This window comes from Thamnophis elegans, chromosome 9 (genome assembly GCF_009769535.1).
Source record: "Thamnophis elegans isolate rThaEle1 chromosome 9, rThaEle1.pri, whole genome shotgun sequence".
Taxonomy (NCBI): Eukaryota; Metazoa; Chordata; class Lepidosauria; order Squamata; family Colubridae; genus Thamnophis; species Thamnophis elegans.
Genome location: NC_045549.1, coordinates 32,964,679 through 32,992,114, shown reverse-complemented (window position 1 = coordinate 32,992,114; position 27,436 = coordinate 32,964,679). Strand labels below are relative to the sequence as shown.

The 27,436-nt window shown below is 38.7% G+C and overlaps 1 protein-coding gene across 1 annotated transcript in view; it reads right to left on the bottom strand.

Moving 5' to 3' along the window:
- ELF2 (E74 like ETS transcription factor 2) overlaps positions 1–25,656 on the bottom strand; it is a 52,009-nt gene extending 26,353 nt beyond the window's left edge. The window contains 4 exon segments of the mRNA XM_032223761.1: positions 12,697–12,777; positions 12,780–12,861; positions 13,615–13,832; positions 25,358–25,656. Of these exon segments, the coding sequence (XP_032079652.1) occupies positions 12,697–12,777; positions 12,780–12,861; positions 13,615–13,689 (238 nt within the window). The 5' untranslated portion in view covers positions 13,690–13,832; positions 25,358–25,656.
- Positions 25,657–27,436: the final 1,780 nt, after the last annotated feature.

Sequence of the window (27,436 nt, the reverse complement as noted above, 5' to 3'; positions counted from 1 at the left end):
TGTTATCCAGCTATCTTTAAAGTTTAATAGACATATTTTGCTAGAAAATGGATATGAAATACATTGCAGCAGTGGTCCCCAACCTTTTTTGCTCCATGGACAGCAGTGGTGGTGGCAGGGACAGGCTTCTGCATGTGCAAACTAATCCCGTGCATGCACAAATAAAGCTTTGGGTGCTTGCCTACCGCTTGAACAGATCGGTTTGCAGGGGGCCATGGACCAGTACCAGGGGTTTGTAATACAGTAACCGAGGTGGTTACTGTAGTTAGAGCCGAGGTGGCGCAGTGGTTAAATGCAGCACTGCAGGCTACTGCTAGATCAGCAGTTCAGCGGTTCAAATCTCACCGGCTCAGGGTTGACTCAGCCTTCCATCCTTCCGAGGTGGGTAAAATGAGGACCCGGATTGTTGGGGGCAATATGCTGACTCTCTGTAAACCGCTTAGAGAGGGCTGAAAGCCCTATGAAGCGGTATATAAGTCTACTGCTATTGCTATTGCTATTGCTATAACCCTACCTTACTGTATTATATACTTTTAATTAAGGCAAAATTTGTAACTTATGTGTGCCCTAAGTGTTTTTTTCACAAGGCTCAGAAAAGAGGGATTTTACAGGGGAAAGAATACAAAAGGAACTATAGTCCCTGAAAACACAAACAGGAAAAAACATAGAAATCCATACTTATGGTGAGGGAAACATAGACTGGGGGGCACATGCTCTGACACAAACACCTGCATTTCTTTCCTCCGGAGGTTTAATCATTCCCTTATTTCATGAATTCTATAAAACTGTTAAAATAACACAATTCTACTGTGTTTTAAGGATTTCAAGGGTTTCTATTAATTATATTGTCTTTCTGTTTTTATTCTTTATTTTTACTATTTTGGACATGACTCCAGGTCTGTGAATTGTGTAGATTAAAAATGTAAAATAAACGAATCATTGCTGAAGTACTAGGATCAGGAGTAGGTACTAGGATAGTAGCTACAAATCGTACTAAGTACTAGGATTTGTACCGAAAAAGATAATAGAAGTTCAAACTCCAGGCCTAAAATATATTAAATGTCAGAGTAGTACAAGACCCTCTTCCAAGGATCTTGACTGTATCTTCCCCACCATGAGTTTTCTAAAGACTAGTGGCATGCAGTTATATCTAATTCACTAGCTGCTTTGTTGGAACTGGATGTTTGCATTCACTGCTCTATTTGTAACATATAGGAAAAGCAATTATGAAAATTAGACAAAAATAAAAACATTAATATAACATTACTTGCTTGTCATGGAAACTTAGAAATTCATGTCAGTGTACATATCCATTTGAAATGGGAAATAATTCTTCTAAAATAATTATAACCACAGCTTTAAAATCCTAAGAATAATGAGCAAGAAAATATGAATTCAATTAAATTCATATTTTAATCTGTTTTCTTGTTCATGATTAATAAATTAAAGACATTAAAAGTGGAGCATTATATACGCTGAAATAATTATAAGCATTCAAATGAATAGCCTTTGAAATCAGTATTAAAATTCAGTTTTACAAAACAATTTTACCTGTTTCTGACATCATTATTTTGTAGCCAGTCTATGCCTGTCCCAAACTATTAGGGTTTTTTTTATGTTTTATTTCAACCAGGCTCTCTTCCTCCTCCTTTTGTTATTACTCTTATTTTTTATTCCTTTTTCCACCTACTTCTTATATCTATTCAATGAAAAACCAGTCTTTTTACTACCACCTTGATTTCTGATACATTTCTATCATTTTCTCTTTAATTGCACATGGAAAACATTTATATTATGGGCAACCACTTCTGCAAAGCTTCTCTTATAAGATTTATATGCTGCCTTTTATCCAGAACTTGAGATAGGCAAGGCTGGAATCTCTCTTCACTTATCCACTCAAAATAATTCTTAACTGAGAGAGAATGAGTAGGCCAAAGTCAACCAATTAATTTCCACGGCTTAGGAGGGACTTCAGCTTAGTTTCATAGCTTAACTACTGTAGTATACTGGCTCTCCTTGCCCTCTAGCTCTGAACTGTATGTTTCAATATATACTTTCTCTCTAGTGTTTCGAGTATTAATAAAGTTTTAATAATATTGCAATAAATTAGCCAATGAATTAAGTCATTCTTAGCAACTCAATCAAAGTAAAATAACAGGTATTTAATACCAATCTCTATTGCAGTAGGTGGTTTTGCTGTGCAGATTTTTTTTTTATGAGGAGGGGATTGGCATTATACATCATTCCTAAAAGCCATGCACTCTTATTTTGTTCTTGGCATCAGGCAGGAGGCAGTCATGTATAAGCTCTAGACAAAAAAAATACCTAATTACAATATTCCGTTTGCACTGGTCTTTTAAAAGCAGTACAAACATTTTGGAGCTGGATTCACCAGAAATATTTTGGCCTATAGAAGCTCACAAACAACTCACCAAAAAAACAGGCAAGAAAAGAATGCCTAATATCAACTCATTCATTCATATGCATGGGGATACAATTTAAAAGCCGAATTTCAAAAATTTAAAAGGAGTCAGAAAGGAATGGAATAACAACCATTAAAGTTTATTCTCTATTGAACGAAACCAAAATATTTTTTAAAAACTGTTCAAGGATGGATCAACACAGGCTGCCGAGCTACATCGTTTTAATCTGCACACAGAATAATTACGATGGCTAGAAAGCCACTTCAATTCTCCGCCTCTATCCCGCTTCACTCACACCAGCCCCGCCCTCACTTCCGTATTTACAATCCTTCCTCTTCCCTCCAATTCCGTGCTTGCATTGTCAGCGCACAGAGAGCCGCCACTCAATTCTTCCTCCTTGCCTATTGGCCTAAAGGAGAACAGCCCCGCCCAACTAAGACTTCAGCGTTCAGATTTCGAACATCCTTGACAGACGATTGGCCGACGAGCCCGTCTCTCCCTCCCCTCACCCAGCGTACACTGACTCCTGAGGGAGCTCCGCGCTTCCGCTATTTTTTTTGGGGGGGGGGAAGAGAAGGGGGGAATGGATTCGGTCTCCCCAATAAAAGATAATCGCACCCCTCCCTCAGAGAGCCGGACTCCCGGGACCGCCACTTGTTGCGCCCGACACCCCGTGGCCTCAGGCGGTTCCCACATCCTCCCCGTGAGAAACAAAAGTTTAGCAAGCGGGCAGGACCAGGGCGAGGAAAACTTCGAAGTCACCGAAGCCCGCTGCCAGCGCCTCTTAATCATACACGGGAAGAGGTGGAGAGGAGGCTTCCGCCCAGAAGATGCTGCAAGGAAGGCGCCTTCCCATTCCTGAGCAGCCTGGTGCGGATGGCGGGCGCGGAATTGCAAGCGCTGCTCTTCCTGGTTCAGGCTCGAAAGCCAACAGCAGAAGCAGCGGCAACCCATACGCGCTCCCTTGCTTTGCCCCGACAGCAGCGGCGGCGCTCGCCCGCCCCAAACGCGCACGAACGCAAAGCCCCACATTGCGGGCGCAGCGCGGTCAGGTTGCTAACGCGGACACCACGCCAAGGTGATCACTTCCTGGATTCGTCCTCCCTCCATTACTCCGGCGCTAGTGCCGCCCCCGAGAAGAGCCCGCGAGCAGCGTGCGCAACTTCCCTCTCGCCTGGCCCACCCTTCGCCGCTTCTTTCTTTTAGGCCGCCCTCCCCGCCGGAGAGCCCCACCGGATCACGTCGCCGCTTACCGGCGCGGATGAGCAGATCGAGCTGATTCGTGGGCCCCTCATGCAGGAAAGTCGCCATGTTTATGCCGCTGGAGCAAGCGGCGGCGGCGGCTTCGCATTGACCCGCAGGGGCTTCCTCCCTCTCCGGCGCACGCGCTCCGGCGCGCAGCCCCGCTTAAACGACGGGCGCGCGCTTCCGCCGCCACACCAGTCGCCGGGGACCTCGCTCGGCCGGAGCCTGCTCTGCACGCTCGCTGCCGGCCAGCCACGCCGAAGTCACCGCTCGGCTCCTCCCGCGTGGATCGGCAAGCAAAGGCCCGCGGAAAAGCGCTTCCTCTCAGGCAGGGCGCACGCGATCCTTCCGCCGCCAGGCTCGCAGACAGGAAGTGTCGGGCGGGCGCTCAGCTCGCGCCCTCCCCTCAGGAGCCAGAAGCGGGGAACGAGCGCGGCGGGTCAGGCAGGCGAAAGAGGAGAGAAAATGGCCCGCCAGCCTTTCGGCCTTTTCCGCTCACCGTCGCGGGAAGGGATCCACCTGCTCCCAAGGCTGCCCGGCTGAGCTTCCCATTTCAGGAGGTCTGGCGGAGCGCAACTCTTGGAGCGGCTCGCTTCTCCTTTACTTTTCGCATCTTCATGGTTGGAGAAAGGAGGAGGACGTGGCCATAGACGAAGAGCCAACTTTTCATTCTTTCTTCGGCGTGGACGCAGCTTCTTTGGCACGGTTGCCTCCTGCTCCTTCCAGTCTCTTTGCAAGGCGGCACCTGGCTCGCATCGTCGGCAGTTGTTCAAGCTTGCACCCCACGTTGTCCGGAGTTCTGGAATCCTGAAACAGTCCGAGTTCTGCAGGCTGTGAATTCAGAGTTACATTACCATGAAAGTGCCGTGCACTATTTTGTCTTACTTAGAGTCCCACGGTTCTGCAACCTTACCACGAGGCAGAATTTTTTTTCCCCCAAGAACTGATGTTTCTTAAATGTGAGCATTGGTAGTGTACCCGTGAGAAGGAGGAAGAGAGTTACAATACAGTATTACAAACTGTCAAGTACAAGGAGCAATTTTCAAGGTGGTTGTGTTATTCCACTTATTTTTAAGCACCACACTTCATTCACTTCGTGTTTAATCTCTCCATTGTTGACAACAGTTGCTGCCAAGCTTTTGTCCACATCAGTAGACAATCTGCATGTCATGCAAATCATTTGCATATTTTCTTACATGTAGCTTTTACCTATGACACAAAATTGATAAGATGAAGTGAAATATTATGGAATTGCATTCAAGAATTACTGTGGAACCATTTCTCAAATTCAGCCACTAGTACAGTACAGCCCATAACATGATATTGTAAACAGTATTATACAGGTTGTAAACATATCAGTCACATGTTTTCCTACTGCTGACTCTTCCAATTTATGGTTTAACATGAATCCTCCCCCCAAGTTATATTTGCATTTTTTCCTTAATATTACTGCCAGAAGCCTTACATCAAATATTTTCCTTTATAGAATTTTACTATTCAGTTATGTACATTAAAAGTCTACTGTCTGAAAAAGAAAACAGCTGCTTCTACTCAGTTTGAATCCTTTGAAGCCAGTGAGTCACCAAAAGGTGTCCACATGTGTATTTTTGCAGGTATCCCACTGATTACACTTAAAGTCACTTGTGAACATGCATGTTATTCCATACAACTGACTTAGAAAAAAAATTAGATGTTTAGAATAAGAATGCTTTTGAATTCCATGCAAATCTACTCCAATGGGACTTATACTCTCAATTACACAAGTACTCAATTGCAGCTTTAGTTTATAGAGATAATTTGGCTGTTTTTCAAAGCAATTTTATTTCAACAATTTCACTTTCGGACAAAGTACAAATACCTACTAAATGCTTACATCAAAAGATTTATTTCCTGGAGTTGCCTTACCTACTCCATAACTTTGCATGTAACTTTTAAAACGCAATACTTAGGCCCATGAAAAGCAATGAACTTGAGAATTTTCTCCATTGCACCCTCTTGTGCAAAAGGAAGGATAGGTATCTGCAAAGAGGCAAAAGTAGCAAAAGACATCACATTTGTGTGATGCCACAATTTGCCTACTTTGTTAGATGTTTGACACAAATCTTAATTGTAGCATTGGTGTGATGGCCTCATTTGTTGCTGATACTGCTGAAAGGGCTAAACTAGGATTTGGGGAAGAGAGTTGGCCATTTCTTTTTCAGTAATATAAAACACTAGGCATGGATTAACATTCTCATATGTTAAATTAACCAACCAAACAATTCCAGAATTCACGTTGACTCATTTTACTGGCTAGTTTTATTTTAAACAAGCTTCCTATTAAGTCATAACAACAAAGCAAGAACCAGCAAGTTCAACTCAGCCTTGACTTTTTTCTTTCTCTTACTGAAGTGCATAGGAAAAAAGAGAGGCATACTCAAGCTCAATGCTTTACAGAACCTTTTGTATGGGGTCTCTTTCAAATCAAGCATAGTGACTACATGGGCATACCCACATGAGTTTTTGTGGCAAAAATACAGAAGTGGTTTTTCACTGGTTTCTAATAAAATTGTTTTTTCACTTCCCAGTTAGTTACAGCCCTAATGTTCACCAAAGGTTCTCCATCCCAGCCGAATCAGACAAGAACTTGCTTGGCTTCTGAACTCAAGAAAAGGAAAGCAGCATTGCTAAAAACACTCAATTTTCCATTGCCACCAAATAAGAATTCCTTATTAAAGCTACCTGTCAGATCTAACTGAAAAATTAAAACTCAGATTAAATCATACTTTTAGATAGATTCATCATCTAAATGAATCTGTATTAACAAATTTTAAAGCATAGTCAGTTTTATATATAGTAGGGAAACATTTTGAATATTGGCATTAAACATCAATGATAAAACATAGTATTACAATATTGCTATTTTAGAATAATAATTTACATAAAGTACAAATATAATTAATTCTAAGAAGTTGAAAAATCCAGAGAAAGAATGGTAAATTTATGTTTAGGTCATTCATAATAAGAAAATGCAAGTGTGGAATAGTTACAGGATTTCTTTCCATAATATTTTTAAATAGTAAGCAGCCTGGGGGCAAAAGAAACTTGTTTTAGAATATACCTGAGAATTTCTTATTAATGGGAATAGTTTTTATAAATATGTATGGTTATAGACAACTAGGAAAAAACATACATACCAACACTGTTCCAGAGCAGTTTTTCCCCTCCCATAATGTAAACTAAGGAGAATTTTTTAATTATCCATGTTTTCATCAAGGTCTTCTACCTCCCTGTGGCAACAATATCTTGAAGTTTAAAGAAAACTTTATTTGTGCCACAGGGAGGATTTCTGATGCAATATAAAGAACATAGAAAAGGAGACAAATGTTTAATACTATCATCAGATTAAAAACACCTGTCTCTGGTGTCCTGAAAATAACAAATTCTAAAAGAATTAGTGGAAACTTTAACAATTCCATTTTATATGAAGTTCTTCAAACATCAAACCAAATTTTTCTTATTAAACTGTGCTTAAAAATAAGACATGTCAGTATCAGTCCTGAATAAATTGTTTACATAGAAATTAATATTTCAAATGTATATTTCTTAGAACACACTGTTCATGGGTGCAGTAAAGTAGGTTGCGTCCATTTTGTCCCTATTTTGAAGAGATGGCATCTTGCGTTGTTGAAGGAACAATGAAAATAGCTCATTAGAGCAAAGTAAGAGACAATTTTTGGTCATTCATTTTTATCCAGGGGTCTGTACCACCTTCCCTGTACTATTGCCTCTATAGTTTTAGGAAATCTCTCTTCTACAGAATAAGAGGAAGGAGAAATCAATAAAAATATTATCTTATTAAGGAATTCTGGATCCAATTCACTAAAAAACACTTCTATAAATGCTATTTTCACAGAGTAAAATAAAGTACTAAAACAGGAAGTACTGTCTAATTACAGAACTTTTTAGTTTTATTCATGATGGGATTATATCAAATCTAAGGGATCATGCAAAATAAATGTTGACAATTTCTATACGTAAGAAGACAAGAATATTGATAAAGCTTTATAAGTCAATAGCATTAATCCCTATACTTATATATTTACAAGAATTTTCTTCAAAGAATTATGATTCTATTTAATTTTAGCTAACTAAAAGATTCTGTAATTAATATAAACTGTTGCTTCTATCTAAAACCTAAACTTAATCTTAAAAGTCAACATTATTTATTCTTACTAACAGCAACAAATCTTTGGGGATGTGCTGCTAAATAAACATTGCTTACTGATTGCTTCATGCAATGACTGTTTGAAGGTACAAAGGTGCTGAAAAAGTAATTTTGCAACCAAGAAGTGTGTTCACAACCTTTGCAGCATCTCTGTCACAGTCACATGTTCACTATTACAGTCAGTTAGTATGTGTTTGTCCTGTGTCTGATGCATTTTTTCTTGTTTCTTGTTTTATTCACACACAGAATGCCAAGATTGCTTAAACAATCACTTACTGAGCTACCTTTGGGGGAGCAAAGATCTTCCCCCACAAATGCTAACACCAAGTTAATGAGCTCAGATACATGCCTTTAATTAGCTGGCTGGTAACTGCTTCCTATTACTGACAAGACTTTAATCACTTTCACACTTTCTGCTTTTGTTTGCCTCCTAAATAGCTTGTGCCTGGGAGCTGGGAACATTCCCTCTGATGTATATCTGCTTTGTATGCCTGTTTATTATGTAATCCCTTCCTCTACAGTGAATGTAAATACAAACATTAATTCCCTTCTGTTAATATCCCAATGCTCAGTTTGAATATCAAAGGCCAGAGGAGTGAGAGAAAAGGAAAGCTGAAGTAAAATCATCTAGAAACGAAGTTGCCCGTCTCAAAGATGAATATCACCCATAACACTAAACTATAGTTACTAAACTTCAGTTTCATACTAAGTATTTTTTTTTTAAAAAAACCTAATTTAGGGAAAAAAAACTTCCATACTTACCACAACACTAAATTTACATGGATGTAAATCAGAGATTTAGTGATAGTTTTTTAAATTTATTAATATATAGGTCAACTGCCCAGCATCACTACCCCCATCTGTTCACGTCCCAAAGGATTGTTGTTCTTCAAGTAATTTTTGTATATAAATACTGATTACTGTATTTCCTAAGAATTTTTCACTGTGACACAAAACAGTGATATTTGAGAAGCCCCCAAAGTATCTTGAATATATAATTTCTACAATTACTCATACAAAATCTTACACTAAGGGATTTTTTACAAGTTAAAAGTTCCTCTGTCCAGTCATGATCAACTCTAGGGGCAGTGTTCAGCTCCATTTCTTAACCATTATCTGAAGATGCTTCTATAGTCATGTGGCTAGCCTGACTATACAACAAGGCGCACGGAATGTTGTTATCTACACACCAAACTGGTACCTATTTATCTACTTGCATTTGCATGCTTTGAACTGCTAGGTGGGCAGGAGCTGGGAACAAGTAACAGAAGTTCATCCCATCAAGCAGTGCTTGGGTCTCAAACTTGGGCTCTCAGCTTTCCAGTTGATAAAGTCAGTGTCTTCAATTGCTTTAATTGTTGAGCCATCACTTATTTTACCTCAGTATCTGAAAATCCAAGGCTTTTTGTGAACTTTAAGATCTAATTACATAATTACTGGTCTCCGTAAATAGCAGAAGTACACTTTTAGGGCTTTGGAATATAAATATACTATACCTATAAAAAGCATATTGAACTTGTTTGATCTTTCATGAAGATTTTTTTATATTACCCCCTGAGTTGCTAGCCCTTAAAGGAAACTTTTTAATATATATATTACATTAGCACAGATCCCATTAATGTCCATATAGATAATACCATATTAAATCACAATATTTGCTTTACAAGCCAGACAAACTTCTTATAAATCTCTTCATATATCTTAACTAAAATCACAAAAAATAAATTTCCATAAATTGCATTATAGCTTTCTTCTGCATAAAATTCAGTACAGCCTCAATTTAACATGCCATGGGGTGGGGGGGCGGGGGTAGTTACAGATAATCCTTGACTTACAACCATTTGCTTAGTGATTGCTCAAAGTTACAATTACACTAAAAAAGTGACTTATGACAGTTTTTCATACTTAACAACCATTGCAGCATCCCCATGATCATGTGATCAAATTCGGATGCTTGGCAACTGGCATGTATTTATGATACGATTGCAGGTGACTCGGAATCATGTGATCACCTTTTGCAATCTTCGATAAGCAAAGTCAATGGGGAAGCCAGATTCACTTAACAATCATGTTAGCAACCTTAACAACTGCAGTGACTCACTTAATAACTCTAACAATATACCTCTAGCATAAGGGCATAAAATGGGGGCAAAAATCACTTAACAAATGTTTTGCTTAGCAATGGAAATTTGGGCTCAATTGTGGTCACAAGTCAAGTTGCAGCCATACTGTAAACATCTGTTAAATCTGAATTTTTATATCAGCTTAGCATTGCATAGCTACCAAATTGATCTAACTAATGTAAAATAATTGCAATATTTGCAACAAAACCTGACATTATTCTGTTAAATTATACAGTAATCCTTGACTCACAAACAGTTTGTTTAGTGATCATTCAAAGTTACAATGGCACTGAAAAAAATGTGACTTATGACTGTTTTTAAAAGTTACAACCTTGCAATATCCCTAGGATCATGTGATCAAAATTCGGACACTTGGCAACTGGTTTGTATTTTTGACCATTGCTATGTCCCAAAGTCATGTGATCATCTTTTGTGACCTTCTGACAGCAAAGTCCAATGAGAAAGCCAGATTCACTTAACAACCAGATTACTAATTAACAATGCCGTGATTCACCTTAACAACTGTGGCAAGTAAGGTCATAAGTGGGCAAACTCATTTAATCAATGTTTCACTGAATAACATAATTTTTTCGCTCAATTGTGGTTGTAAATCAAGGACTACCTGTACAGTATATTTAATGTTTATTTAACTGTTTACAGTTTATTTAATGGTTTGTTTTGTGCTTTCACCAGCTATTCATGCTAAAGTTAACAAATTCACAGATGCATGTACACATCTCAGTGATGTACCGTAAAGCCTTAATTTATTAGACCTCAGTTTAATGGACCTCAGCGAAGGAAACTTTTTTTGTTCAGACTTCTCCATTAATAAGACTATTATCCATTAAACTGGTGGTTTGTCCATTATATCAGGATTATAAATGGATATGCCAGTGATACAATTGTGTAAATGATGTAATTTGACATCTTTTCAGTTATAAAGGATATAAAGGATACCTTCAGCCATATTAAATTGAGGTATTGTTGTCATATGATATGATTGTTTTGAGTACTGTAGTGTGTCGTACAATTCAGTATGCGATGTGAACCTAGTTACTATTCATCTATAAACTATAATATATTACTTCCTGCAAGATGTACCCTCAGTTAATCATAATTTATTTGAACCATAAGAAGTAATGATATTTTTAAAGCAATACATTAATTGACTAATACCTTCCTTTAAGGTTTGCTTACACAGAGCAAAACTAAATAAAGGGGTATAACAAATCTTGAAATTACAGCTTTTCTTTATGAAAATGCAGGACTACGACTCACACATAGTCTTGAACTATTCGTTAAGTACTGTTAAGTTACAATAACACTGAAATAGTGATTTATGACCGGTGCTTGCACTTATGACTGTCACAGCATCCCCAGTCTTATGACAAAATCCCTAGCCCTAACACAGTCAAAATTTCAGCAGCCGGCATACATTTATGACAGTGGTGGGTTCCGGATCCTGTTCAAACCAGTATGGTAGGAATGGGCCTGGCAGCGTCCATATGGACGCACATGCGCACGTGCATCTTAGCGCTTTTGCGATGCTCCAGCTGCTCAGCCGAGCGTTGTGCAAAGCGCTGTATGCACCCTGCGCAGAAGCACTGAAGACTTAAAAGACCAGTAAGGAGCTCAGGGAGACAGGTGGACCCTCCGGAGCACTGCACCAGAACGGTATCCGGTGCTCCAGGCAGACTCCGGTACGCCCATACCGGGACGTACCGCCCTGCAACCCACCACTGATTTATGATGGCTGCAGCATCCTGAGGTCACATGATCACTATCTGCAACCTTCTCAGCTGGTTTCTGACAAAGCAAAGTCAATGGGGAATCTGGATTTGCTTAACAACCATTTAATTCACTTAACAACTGCAGTGGCAAAAAGTTCGCAAAACTGGGTGTGACTCACTTTACAGTCACCTTGCTAACAATAGAAATTCTGGTCCCAAATGTGGTCAACTTACAATCACAATTGAGCCCAAATTTATGTTGTTAAGTGGAAAATTTGTTAAGTGAATTTGTCCCATTTTACGACTTTTCTTGCCACATTTGTTAAACGAATCTCTGCAGTTGTTAAATTAGTAAAATGTTAAATTAATTTGGCTTCTCCATTGACTTGTTTGTGAGAAGGTCGCAAAATGACTCCTGAACACTGCAACCATCATAAATAAGAGTCAGTTGCCAAGCATCTGAATGTAAATCACATGACCACTGGAATGCTGCAATGGTCATAAGTGCAAAAAATGGTCATAAGTCACTATTTTCAGTGCCACTGTAACTTTGGACATTCACTAAATGAACTGCTGTAAGCAAGGACTATGTGTATTGCTTTAAAAAGGTAATATTTCATATTACCTATCATACTATCTAAGAATACAAAGTAACTACATGTTAAAGCACCAACATAATTTTACATCCAAATAAATTAGGATAGACTATATATTTAGTTTTTGCAAAATGCTATTACTAAAACAAAAACAGCAAGTATCTCAGCAGAAGCTATCTATATTTTGGAATACAAACTGAAAAATCACACAGGAAATAATTAAGCTGATATGTGGTGCATCATATATAACAGTGAACTTTGTTTTTACTTATTGCTCCTATTAAATGGAACAGGGCAGATTTTAATCTGTAATTAAAATGTTAACCAGACCAAATAAGTCTTTCATTTGTGGCAAAGTATTTAAAGGTCTACCTGTTTTCACTGTTTCAGTCTCGATTTCTTGTTCTTCTGCAACATCTTGTAGCAGGTAAGTTTCATCATCATAAACAAAATTTGTGCAGCATATCCTTGTTCTACTCTGGCGCATGGTACTGGCTCTACAATCACTGCTGGATATTCAGAAACTGGTTCATTCTCCTATAGAACCCAGTGAGAAAGATGTGTATAATATCAACATCTTAATCCAAGCAGTATTTTCTGTTTGTAAAGCTAGTCATTAATATAGTTTTACAAATCTGTCTAGATATAAGATATGAATTTGAGAAAATACATCAGTGTAAAAAACATGCAAGCATTATTAATTCTCACCAGATGTGTACCAAGTCTTGGAAAAACATATAATTTTAAATGTACTAGCATTTTATTTTCATAACTTGGAAGTGACTTGGTACATTAGTAAAAGTATAATCAGAATAGAAAAAATAGCATGGTTCAAATTTATACTATTAATATTTTTATATTATTATTTAAAAATACATTTTGGTCAACTCCTGTTGGTGAACATATTCCTGTCTTCTTTTCCCCACAACACCCTGTAAGGTGGGTTGGGCCAAGAGAGAATTCTTTAATTTCAGTGAAATAATTAAATTTATTCGAGATTTTTGGTTTTTCATTGAATTATTTTTAGATTTATATCCTACCTCTCCCCCGGAAAATTCAAGGCAACATACTCTGGCTCTGTCTTCTATTTTTTTCTCTGCAGAAGGAAGCTTGTGAGATTAGCTGGACTAAGTGGTACAGTAGTAATTGTCCCGTGACTGAGGGTAGACTGCCCCACAGTTCTAGCACAATATCTTAACTACTACTATCCATACATTTGATTTTTTTTAATCTTCTTTCCAAAATACATTTTGAATTTACATGAAGAACATACGGCTTCTATTTTCTGACCTTGCCTTGAATCTGTACTCCGTTGCTGTCAAATTCCAGGCTTGGGCTTCCATTGTGAACTACTGCTGATGTCATTGTACATTCCTTGGTTGTATTGCAAGGCTAACAGCAAAATAAGTCAATGTTTTCAAGAACCGCAATGTTGACAGTATGAAGAGGTCCACAAGCCAGGGGGAATATTTCCAAAATTCAACTTCTCAGTACTGGAATAAGAGATCCTGAGAGAAAACATAAGCATTAGTTATTCAGTATTTTATATGCTAATGTTTCTAAAAGGTATACAAGGTTACGTTAAAATTGAGCAATACCAAATGGTGTAATTTGCATTGCAAGTAGTCCTTGTTAACTGGCCACAACTGAAAATGGAACTTGATTAAGAAAAGTGATCACTAAGTGAAGCCACAACTGTCCTTATAATCTTACTTCAACTTTCCTTCACTTTACACATCTGTGAAAGTTACAGTGAGGATGGTCATAAGTTACATTTTCATCACCATTCTCTGAAAGGTCACTAAACAAGGCAATAGCACTTATACTTATATATCGCTTCATAGTGCTTTACAGTCCTAAGTGGTTTACAGAGTTAGTATATTGCCCCTAACAATAATTTTGCCAAGCTTGGAAGGATGGAAAGCTAGAGTCATCCTTGTGCCAAAGAGGATGAAACTGCTGGCAGTCAGCAGAATGAACATGCAATACTGCATTCTAGCCACTGAGTCACTGAGGCAATAGCTACATAAGGACTATCCGTATTTGAAAAATTATTGATTTGCCATCTCATCTGTTTGTTAAAGTTTACACATCATCCCCAAAGTATGTACCTTATTTAAAGTTTCAGCTACTTTAAAATCTTTTTAATATTACTTTCAGAAATTATATTACTATTCAAAAGTAATTAACTATATAAACTAAGATGAATTCAAAAAATAACCTAGATATTTAAATAAATTTAAAAATATTACTATTCATTGGTTATGAACTCAAGCATTTTCTGTAGCTATATATTATATACAATGCTAAAGTTGCTCAATCATAGTTTCTGTCACAATAATTCTCTACTCGCAACTGTAATATTAAATAATTAATTGTATAATGAAATACAAGAAATAAAGGAAATAATAAAGCATTCAATCATTAACCCCATCATATTCTGAGCCCATCAGTAGAAACTATAACTTTGGGGTGCCGAACATAACAATTCACACATATATGCATATAACGAAAAAGTTTTAAATCTGTCCTGGGAAACTGAGTAGCAACAAAGGATTGGTGAATTCTCGTTCAAACCCATTACAAGGCCAGTGGCCAATTACACTCTTTCTCTTTCAGAAAATATTTATGAAAATATTGCCAAGAAAATAAATGGACATGCCCAAGCAGTTGCGACGAGTCAAGACTTCAATGCACACACAGCGAAACACAGATACAGACAACATATACATGTACATGAATAGTAATATTAAAAATATGTACTCTTCAAACACTTATAAAGATGGTTGCTTCTGTTGTTAACACCAGTAAAAACACAAATTTCCTGCCTTCCTTTTGCCATGTCTGTGACTGGTAAAATGCTATTGGTCAACGGGATCCTGAGGATGTTAGCAGCCATTCTCACAGAATGCTACAACCATTCACAATAATTCCTATCGTCTGTGAAAACACTATTGGTCTTTGCACGTGCATGTGCACCAGAAACTGGAAAAACCAGGTAGCTGGTGTGCATGCAAGCGCTGGAAACCAGAAGATCATCTTCCCGGTGTGCCGGGTGGCTGCTCTTCTGGTTTCTGGCACACATGCACACGTGAAGACCAGCTGGCCGGCGCGCTGGAACCCAGAAGAGCAACGGGCGATGGCTCATGTTCCAGGAGAGATGGCTCTGTGTGCCACTTCCAGCACACGTGCCATAGGTTTGCCATCACAGTCCTAGACCATTACAGGCAATTTATGACCTGGACAAAGTGAAACTGGATCCCTTTGGTATTTCTGGTTGTCCTCTCTGACAAACAGGACAAGCCTGTATAACAGCCTGTATGCCAACTTATCTATCTTCCAACTCTCTCTTATTTCCCTTACCTCCCTGTGCTTGAATTCAAGTGTGGCATTCCCACTAAGTTCCACTGATCCTCTCCCCATCTTCTTTCCTGTTAGCTGCTTGCATTTCCTCATTGCTCCTACCCTATCTTTTTCCTCCCACTCAGCTATGCCCAATGGTCTTGCCTGTTTCCCATTGTCTTCTACTCAGAATGGACCAAACACTATCTTTGATCTGAATATGCACTTGAAACAGTGTTCCGTTCATGGAACAATCTGTGCACATAATATTTACACCTCTTTAGTGGCTAGCAGCTATACTGTATATAAATTGATCTAAAAGCTAAGGGAGAGATAATAAGCTTTAAATATGTTATACATACTCAAAAAATTAGTCTTGCAATCATCACTGTACCTTTCTACCAGGGATCAACAGAAAACAAACAATAGGTTTTCAGATACTTTCTCTGTACAAGAGGGAATCTGACTGAATAGTTGCCATAGATGTAGCTAGGTAGCTGTCATCAGAAGACACCTGATGGCTTACCTCTGTTTCTTCAGAAAGCCTCTGGAAATGTCACATAGTCAAAACAGAGATGGCGAAAAAAAATAAATTTCTATTTGTTGTTACTCATCAACAACTAAAATAAGAATAGATTATTTAAACTGACTAACTGGAAGAACTCAAAATATTACCTATTAAATGAGTCTAACAGTATCTGACACAGTTCCTAATTTTAATTATTTAAACATGCATCATTTAGCTTCTTAAATACTACAAACATGGAAAAGAAATGGTCACTATATAACTAGTAAAATAAAGAATATTCAGAAAACTTTAACTCATATAATGATAGCATATAAACTGCTTGTAATTAATAGGTCAAGATTTCAGATGTTTAACCCTAACCCTAACACTGGATACAGGAAAACTGGCTACCAGACAAGTCAACCAATTTCACTATGAATTAATATTTAATATTAATTACACATAATAATATTTAATATTTAAAAATATTGTCTCCTTCAACTTCAATCCATTTCAATTTCTTCTCTCTGGAACAACAGAAAACATATTGTACTTATTTGTCTATGATATTAATTCAGGTATTTTAGAGTACTCTCATATCTCTCCACAACATTCCCCAATTATTCAGTTGCTTCTTGTAGAACAAAGGTGCTAATTCCCCTAATTATTCTCACCCTACCTATATAAAATACTTTTTAGTGCCCAGAAGTAAATATATTTGAAGTAGGGTATAACTGACACATAATAAAGAAAAGCTATCATTTCTTCTGATTTGGGAAATGTATTTTCTCTTCATAAAAAGGGAAAACTGGATGGTTAACAGTTGTCCATAATGACTGGCCATGGTGGCATTTTCAAGAGGTAGCATGCCATCTCCTCTTTCAAAACCATCAACTCTTCTCTCCAAGTACCCTAATGTAATTTGTCAAACTAGCTCAATCTAGTCTGACAGACAAGAACAAGACAGAAGGTCCATCTATAAACTCAGAGTTTAAATGTTCAGCCCTAGCAGCTTATTGAAATTCGCACAACCAGCATCTAATTCCAGCATATAAGATTTTGTCTGCAAAATTCCTAGCAAAAAAGTTATAGAAGCCAGTGGGAAGAAACAATGGGGACAGATGTCAGTCCAATAAACATGATGTAGAGCTGAATTTGCGTTCAATCATATTCACTTTTTATCTTACACCAGTGTCACTCTGGGCATCTTGATGTCATTTCTCAGAACTCCTCAATGATCCAAGGAGCACTCCAGAACTACTTTACAGAGAGAAAGCAGCAGCACAAGATAACCTGGAAATGATATGACAATAATAAAGGACCTAAAGAACTTACCACCACCTATAAAACAAGATCCACACTATGCAGAATTAAAGATGGCCCATCACCTGATCCTGGGAGACCAAAAACCTAAAGCCAATCTATCTCGCTAGGGTTGAATCAAAGTTGGTTCCTCTCTATCCAGACCTTCACAACCTCTTAGCACTCAGTCAGCACTGTGACACATCCCATCCACCAAAGATGAAGATGTATAACAGTAGCATCAGAATACTAGCAAATGATCTTGCCCAGCATTCTTATGTAACACTTAAAAGGGGGTTTTAACTGCTAACCTACTGGTAGCATTTCAAAAGCATGCAGATATGAGTAGATAAATAGATACCACTTTGGTGGGAAGGTAACACTACTCTATTTGCCCCATGCTCTCTCTGCGGCATGTTGTCATGCTGGCCACTTGAGTCTGGAGATATGCTGGCTCAACAGCCTAGAAATGGAGATGAGTATCATCCCCTAAAGTTGGCTTACGACTAACAGAGTAAAGCCACAGGGACTCCTTTATCTTTACCTTAGAAAGGAAAGAGACCCAATCCCTGAGGGGGACCTAGGCCCAACCCCTTCCTCTCCCCCAGCTCTGACTAAAACCAGCAAGAGAAAGGAGAACAACACAAAACATGTTCAACCCCAAAGCCATCTCAAAAGGATGCCATAGCCAAATGTATCAAAGCCACTGAGAGATCTCAGAAGGCCAGGATTGCTGCAGCACCCCCATCCCAAGCCCTCCAGAAGTCATCTATAGCACAACCAATGTTGTGCTACTATATCCAGTCTGAACTCAGACTGCAAAGAGAAAGACTGGAGTTTGAGGGAAAATGTCTAAAATTGTGGGGTCAAAGGATGGCCTCTATAAAAGGGGGCTTAACATTACCTCCTTCAAGACAGGCAGTGCCACCCTCTCCCTCAAAAAAGGCATCTGGACGTTACCAGATGGATAATTTCAGAATAAAACTGAAAACACCAATCAAAAACAAATGACAGACTTTTCAAATATAGTCAACGAAGACTCATTCTAGTAGAGATGTGAAATCCCTAATTTTCACAGAAAGTCGAAGGAGGAACCCCCTAGGAACAAAGAGGGTGTACAGTACATTGAATGAATAAAAATTTCCAAGGTCAAGCAAGAAAGAATAAATTGGAGAAAAGGAAATCTCAGTAAGAAATGAAATAGTATTCTGCATAATTACAGAAACTTTAATAAAGAGAATATACTCAGCAATCAATCACAGAGATGTGACAAACAAAGATCAGCTTTCATTTAAGAAAGCATCTAGAACAAATGAAATGCCAGCTATTGAATTGTTACAAGCCTGCAGGAGAGGTGACTGCTGTATATTAGCTAATATGAATCTAGAAATAAGATCAGTGAATATACCTAAACTGAAGAAAAGAGATAAAGACAATGTAGAACTAATTGAACCATTGTACTAATTTTCACACAAGCGAGGGTTTGCTCAAGCTTTTGCAAATATTAACACAATCATATATGAAAAATACCAACTAAAGAGATAGGTTTTATAAAATGACAGAGGGACATAAGACCAGATGGCTATCATAAGATAGATAATAAAAAGCAAGAAAATAGAAGAAGCAGCTTCACCTTTGCTTCATTGATTACAAGAAAGTGTTTGTGTAGATTACACCAGAATGTAGAACATACAATGTTAATAGTAATGATATGCCATAAATCCTGATTATTCTTGAGGAAATTATATTATAAATAAATTACAGAAAATGAGTTTAGAGAAATAGAATGTTTCAGAATAGTGAAGCAAGTAAAACAAATATATATAACTTCCCATATATATTTAACTTCTGCTATAATGCATTATAAGAACAGCCACACAGGAAAAGATATGACAGCTGAAATCAAATAAGAATAGAAATAGTAACAATTAAGATAGACAGACAAGCACTATTTGGTTAGTTGCAAGTAAAGATTTATAAAACACATTACACAAGTAAAATTAGATGTGAAAAATCTGAATTAATGTTAAAAAGAAAAAGATAATGAATTATCAACAGACCTGCACACACTCAATGAACTTAAAAGTCAACAGCCAAAAAGTGAAGATGATAGACACTCTAAGAAAGAAAGCAATATAAGTTATACAAAATCATAGAGAGTTGAAGGACAATGAAAATCAGAATGGTAAAGTAATGCCGCTCCCATTAATAAATATGCCTGTGAAACTAAACCCTAAAAAAAGGTACATGCCTTCAATTATGGGTATTTGCAGTTTGATTGCTGTGAGTGCTACGACTACAAAAAGAACCATTTAATCCCAGGACCACATAAAGAGTACGGTATGCTTTCTTAAGGCAGTGAACATAAGCAGAAAGTCACATACTTTAAACAGATGATAGAACAGAAAAATATATACTTGAAGGTTGAGAAAAGTAGAAAGAGGGAAAGACTTCTAGAAAGTACTATTTTCAAATCTGTCTTTACACATATTGAAAGCCATCTCAATCACCTACCATCCAATACTTAAAATCTTGGACGCACAGTAGATGTATTATGTCAATATAGAGATAAAGAGCATCCATAACTGCCTTCAAATCAGATTAATATTATCACTCCAGGGAAAAAGGAGGAAGTCCAATCTTGCACCATTGACAGACTCAAGGGTTTTTAAGTATTTTTGAGGATGATCTGAGTTAAGCAATTACTAGTGGCCAGCACGGAGAGAGATAGTTGTGAAAATGAATGCAGGCAAACAGAGGAATGTTCCCATTGGTACCCAATTACTAGCTACCCCAAAGCAGCCAAACAACAATCACAATACCCTGGTAAGAAGATAGCCAGCAAAAGGAAACACTCAGTAATCACTTTTTCTATGTCAGGACTTCTATGTCTTTAAAACAAAAATGCATTCAACAGATGAAGCTTTCTTCCATACAGAATTACAATGACATTAATATTTATTCTATTTTATCTTTGCTTAAATCCCCCCCCCCCTCCAAACAGGACATATGAATGAACTTAGTTAAAACTGTTGGTAATGTGGATAGGAAGAACAGAACAGCAGGGTTAACTCATGATCTCCTCCAACAGAGATTATTAACCAATTTCATTGTATTTAAGTACAATGACAATAAAGATTATACTTATACTTATTTAACTGCTGAAACACCCTTACCATCCAGAACAGCAAACTGGATGTGATTCAATTAATTCAGTCAAGGTTAAAAAAAAAAGGGATTGATTTCTACCATTATGGTTATCTCATAGGTCTGCAAATTGACTCTGTGATAAGTTCACTCAGATTCAGCCGGAGTTGCTGGAGATCAATGCTCCAATTATTTCTCAACCGTTTTTACCAAATTAAAAGTGAATTAATTTATCTCTAATTGGACATCCTAGTGGATCACTGTGACAATCCCAGATGGAGGACTGATCAAATAATGATCCAACCACAACATGATACTTAAATAGATGCATAGGGTTTTCAAAGTTAATTTCTGTTCATCAAGTGAAAGTCATGGTTAGACATCTATATAAAAGCAACTCTCTTCTGCGTCTAATAACAAGTATTATAGGTAGTTCTCAACTTATAACCTAAATTGAGCTTCAAAATTTATGCTGTCAAGTGAGAAATTAGTTTAAGTGAGTCTTGCCCCATTTTACAATTTTTCTTGTCACATTTTTAATTGAATCACTGCAGTTGTTAAATTAGTAACACAGATGTTAAGTGAATCTTGTTCACACTGACTTTGCGTTGTCAGAAGGTTGCAAAGGTAATCACATGACCCCAGATACTGCAACAGTGATAAATGTGAATCAGTTGTCAAGCATCCAAATGTACATCATGTGCCATGGGGCTGTTGCAACAGTCATAAGTGTGGAAAAATGGTCATACTTTTTTCAGTGTTGTTGTAAACTTCAAAAGATCACTAAGTGAACTGTTGTAAGTCGAGGACTATCTGTACTACCCTGTTTCCCTGAAAATAAGACCTCCCTGGATAATAAGCCCAATCAGGCTTTTGGAGCGCATGTGCTAAATAAAATAAGCCCTCTCCCGAAAATAAGCTATCCCCAAAAATATTGCAACACAGCAGTAGCCATGAGGTGACTACACATGCCGCCTCCTGCAACCTCAAAAATAATAAAACCTCCCAAAAATAAGATCAAGCGCTTATTTCGGGGGTCAAAAGAAAATAGGACCCGTCTTATTTTCGGGGGGAAACGTATAAAATGATACATAGACTGCATTTCACTAAATGTGTGGTTTGAAATAATGAGAACTAAATAAAAACTAAATACAATCCATTCAAAGTTAAAGAACATTCAGAATCCACTTATTAAACCAAAAAGATTAAACCTTTGCCCCTTTCAGATTTATGCTTTGCTTAATATCAAGCAGACATATTACAGTATTTTTAATGTGAAAACTATGAAACTACGTTGAATGTCATGTCCTTAAGACTGTGACTGAATTTAGTGTTACTTATAACTCTCATAAGAATCAGGTTTTTCCCTGATTCAAATTTCCAAAAAGTCCCTCGCCATAAATCAGATGCTTTATGCTACATTGCTAACAAAACAAATAAAGCTATTCTCATGAGCTAGATTAAGAAGAAATGCTTCCCTAAAAATAGCTATCCTAAACATACAGGAAAAAGTTACAGGATGTGAGATAAGCAAGAGATGTGACAGGATGGTTCAATATGAAATTATACTGACTCTTCTACTTTATACTCAAATTAATGAAGCAATGTTAAAAAAAATGAGACAGTGACACTAAAAATGAGAAGGAAAATTTGACCTGCATATGGAGAACTGAAAAATATGGTAGAACTGGAGACAGTAGAAGAGAAAGAACCAGAGATATTACAAAATACAGATGTGCAAATAGAAGTGGAAGTACTTTGGCAAAAGAAAGGTAGGTAACGCTAATAATAGGCACCTTGGTTGTAATCCCCAAACGTAGATAGAGTGATGTGGAGCATCACTCAAATGCATTTTATCTTGTGATGATAACTTTTATACCATCAAACAACATCTGCCTATTCCAAGTCTTTGGGAAAGATTTGATAGGTGGATAAAAAGCCCAAATCCAGTTTAAAAACTGCTGATTAATGGGCAAAGCATAATAATAATAGACAATGAAGAAGCTAAAGTACTCTGGAACTTTATAATTCAACAGACAAGCACCTGCTGCATAACACCCCAGATTTAACAACTGTCAATATTCTGAAAGAGAAAAGTCTGGAAATGGTAGTACACAGAGACAGCAAAATAGAAAAGAAAAAGCTGGAGAAGATAACAAAACACACAGATCTGCAAAAAGAAATAGAATGACAGTGTGACTGTGGTTAAAATAAACAAAAATAGTACCAACTACTAACAGGTGCCTTAGATACAATCCCAAATATGTGGAACTCCACTTGAACACCATCAGCATTGACAAATCACCATCAGCCAACTGCAGATGCAGTTTTACTTGGAATATAACACTCACTTTTCAAATGTTTTCCTAATAATAACTGTGTCAATAGGTTGAGTAGAAAGAGAAAAATTGACCTTAAAACCCAGAACGCTTCTATACTTCTTGAGTTTTCCTCATCATAGTCATAGTTATAGTCCATTATCTTAAAATTCATATATATATATATATATATATATATATATATATATATATATATATATATATATATATATATATAATGTTTTTTATTATGTTTTTTTTATTTGTGCTGATAAATCCCAGTAAGGGTATGGCTAGCTGATGAGAGCTAAATAGCTTGAAATAGATCTATACTAGTCTCCCTTTATTTATTTATCAGCACAAATTAAAAAAAACACAAATATAACAAAGGCAACAGTAAACATGTTGGGTTTCTGTCGTGATGGACTCTGTGACGAGCCGATAGACAGATGATGGAAGCAGTTAGCTTCCTCCCATAATTGGGGCTTACCAGGGGTTGTAAAAAATCTAATAAATATATATATATATATATATATATATATATATATATATATATATATATATATGCGTGTGTGTGTGTGGTGTGTGGTGTGTGTGTGTGTGTACATGTACATGTATGCGTATGTATATAATATTCAAATATAAATACTTTATATTATACTTCATAGCTAATATTTTGAGAACAAAGAATATATGGCTTTTTTTATGTATCTGTTCAGTCACAATTGGCTTCACTGATGCAATATATTTCAAATGCACAGATTATGCAAACAAAAGAATGGCCAGTATAGTCAATGTTTTAAATTTTCAACTAGAACTGGAGAGGCCCTGGCTCAAATCTAGCTCAGCCTAAGATATACAAGCTAACTTCCTCCTCTCTGGGCCAAACCACCTCACAAGGTTGTTGGTTGAGATAAGATGAAGGAAGATCTTCATGCAAGTGCCTTGAGCTTCTATAAAGAAGGTAGGCTATCTAATTAACATGCAAAATAAATGTAAAAGGGAAACCCCCTCAGCCGCTGGTTCATTTTTTTTCCATTTTTTTTTTTTTTACCAGTGCTGTTAGAAGGGTCATCATCCCATTCTGTTTTGTTATATTCCAAACAATCAGGACTAAAAACAACAGTCATACGGAGCCAGCCAGCAGTAAAGAGAAAATTGATCGGGATGCAGTTACAACTTTCTTGTGTAACCTGACTTGTAAAACGTCGCAAATATTACTAGGCCAGGCATATTCAATGGTTCCGTTGTTGTTGTTTTGGCAATCTAACGGGGAGGGGAGGGGGAGCCCTGTCACAACTACCAAGACGGTCTAAGCAAGGCTTTCCCCAATACGTGCGTATGCAATGCTCATCCGGGAAATAATACGAGAAATCGAAAGTAAAGGTTTGGAGGAGGAGGGGGTGGAGGGAGAGTAGGAGGCAAGTAATGTCATCCCAATTGACAGGGAGACCGGCCGAAGCGGCTTCATTTCCGGCGACGAGGGCTCCACTTGCACTTCTTCCCCTTCCAAGACGATCAACAAAGCCAAGCCTACTCCGGGGTGGGGTGCAGGGGGGGAGGGGAAGCGAAGATATTTTAAAGATTCCCCTTTTGCGGCTGGAGGACGATTCCTTCAAGCTCTTCTTTTCCTCCTTCATTCTTTGCAAATTTGGTATAATACTCCGATTAAGCGGGGAGCGCAGAGACTCCAAAACCCCAAACAAAAAAAAAACCTGACAGGCAAAAGCTTCGCTGGGTGAAGCCAGCTCAATCAGATTTCCTGCCCGTCCCCGTCCTTCCTTCACTACACACATACCACATTCTTGTGTACAAGTTGCACAATCGTTTAACTGAGAAGGAAAATTACAGTTCGGCGGAACGGGGGGGGCACTTTTTCCAGAGGCAATTGATGTCACTCTCCCTTAATCGCTCCCCTTAACGAACATACACACACCAGCACTCGTGTAAACCGATTAATAAAAGGAAAGCTAGATCCCCCCCCGCCCCAACCTCCCTGTCTGAGATTTAACACCCCTCCCCCCACACAGATATACAAGCCCCGTGGGACCGCCTAGCTGAGGACCAACCTCTCCCGGCCGCTCCGGTCGCCCGGATCACACGCTCGCCAACGGACGGAGAGGGAAGCGGGGCAGGGGTTCAGGCGGAGATCGGCTCTTCTTCCCCGCGGCGATTCCTGTTAACGGAATCTCCCCCCCCCCCTCATTCACGGGCCGGGCGGAAAGGGGGACCAAACTAAGCGGGGAGGAGGGGGGGGACTCGCCTTTCTCTGCCGTCGCTGCCAAGGCCGGCTTCAGTCCCCGAGAGCCGCTGCCATTTCTCTCTGGGCCCGAAGGCTCGGTATCGCCTCCGACAGCGCGGACCGGGGCGCCGCCGCGAGGGAGCCCCTCCCCTGCTCCGCCTGCCCTCTCCTTACCTTGTTTATGTGTCAAAGGGAAGCGTCGCCTTCTCGCAGCAGGCCGAGCGGCGGCGGGAGGCAAACAGCCGGTAGCAACCGCCGGGAGAGAAGCAGCTCCGGGCGGGGATGGAAAAGACGAGGGAGGGTTCCTGGCGAACAGCAGTGGCGAAGAGTAGCAGCCGCCCAACGCGGGGGAGGAGACACTGGGGAGGGAGCTGGGCCCGTGCGACACAGCGGGCGGGCCGGCTGGCCTTTTTGCTTGCCTCATTCACCCGCCGCGCTGCCGAGAGAATTACGCGACTCCGGGCCTCCGTCCCCGTTTCTGCACATGCTCACGCACCTGAAGCGCTTTCGCTGAGCGGGCACGGGCGCTCTCAGTGCATAAAGAAACGCCGCCGCTGCCGGACTAGGGCAGCTAATATTAATAATAATATTGTGCTACGGGTTGAGAAATTGAATGTGAAAAGACCGTCAGTTTCTCTTCCCCGGTTGCTATAGTATAGAGGAAGGGCAGGAGGTCGGTTCAGTTTAGTAATGGTAGAGAATCGATACTTTTCTTCTTCGGCTCTTTTGGCAAGGATTTTCTTATATTTCTATACTCTCTTTCTCTAAGGTTGTGCAAAATTTGGGCGGCCACTGGAAGATTTTCCCCCCTTGCATCTTAGCTGCATTTAGTGATCATCGGGATTTAGCAGCCTAGAGATGTGCCTAAATTCATCTTTCATGTACTGTATTCTCACATTTCAGTGAAGTGTATTGATAATCCTTGGTTTACGACCACAGTTCAGCCCAATGTTGTTGAGTTTTGTCCCATTTTACGACCTTTCTAGCCACTGTTGTTAAGTGAATCCCTGGCAGTTATTAAGTTACTAACTCAGTTGTTAAGTGAATCTGGCTTCCCCATTGACTTTGCTTGTCAAAAGGTTGCAAAAGGTGATCACATGGATAATGGGGATGCCACAAAGATTATAACTGAAAAATGGTAGTCACTTTTTTCAGTTCCATTGTAACTTTAAACAGTCTCTAAATGAACTGCTATAAGTCAAGGACTACCTGTATTGGGTTAACTGGCTGTGTACATATTATGCACTCACTCACTGTGGGCTGCTTCCCACAGAGCCTTCCTCAACATTTTCACTTGTCAAATAATGTAATGACATAATTTACACCACCTTGACACACCTGTTTAATCTAATTGCAGGGACTAACAAAAAGCATGTTGGTAAAATTGGCTAGCAGATTTTATATAGCAAAACACATATCTTAAGAGTTTTTGTCACCCCTGGCTTTTGCATCTGGATTCTCAATTCTGCTAATCAATGCTGGCTTGTTTTTCTGATGACATGTGATTTAGAATTGATCTCAGCTTGCTATTTTAGAAGTATGAGATTGCCTTGCACCTTTGTCTCTGGCTTTCAGACTGGAAAAGCTCAATTCTTCAAAAGATACTATCAGCCTCTGCTTTGCTATTTGCTTTCGGCTGCCATTGAAACGGAGAGGGAGGGCCCTGGTATTTGGGAGGGGAAGATTTGGTACAGGAGAGATTGTTAAAAAGGAGTTTTGTTCTCACCATCTACTGTGCATGCTGAAGACTGGTGTTTAGAGTTGGTCAAGGCCAACCGTCCTGCATACCAACCTGATGATGCTCCTTGCAGATGAAACCCACATGAACATAAGGGATTTGCAGATTGGACAATGGGATGGGGGTTACGGGGGGAGGGGGTTGGACAAATATTTATATCAGGCCTTGCTTTGCTTAGCTGCTATCTTTTCATAACCAGTAAAAGTACTCTTAATTCTGCAAATGGAGTTAAGTGATTTCTTTCTTGGTTGCTGAGGGAGGCCGGCTTGACAATACATTCTCTTCATTCTGGGAAGGACTTATTGGGATGACTTCAAGGAGCTGACTCCATCATGGCAGCACAAGGCAGTAACTTCAAGCAACAGTATTTAGGTCTCATTGAAAGGTTAAAAAAAATGTCAGAACTTTTGAGTAATAAAACTTAGAGAAAGTTTCATTTCTCTACAAAGGCTTTTGTATACTTTTGTATAAAACGGCCTTTTTTCAACTTGGTGCTCTCTAGTGTTTTGGAATGC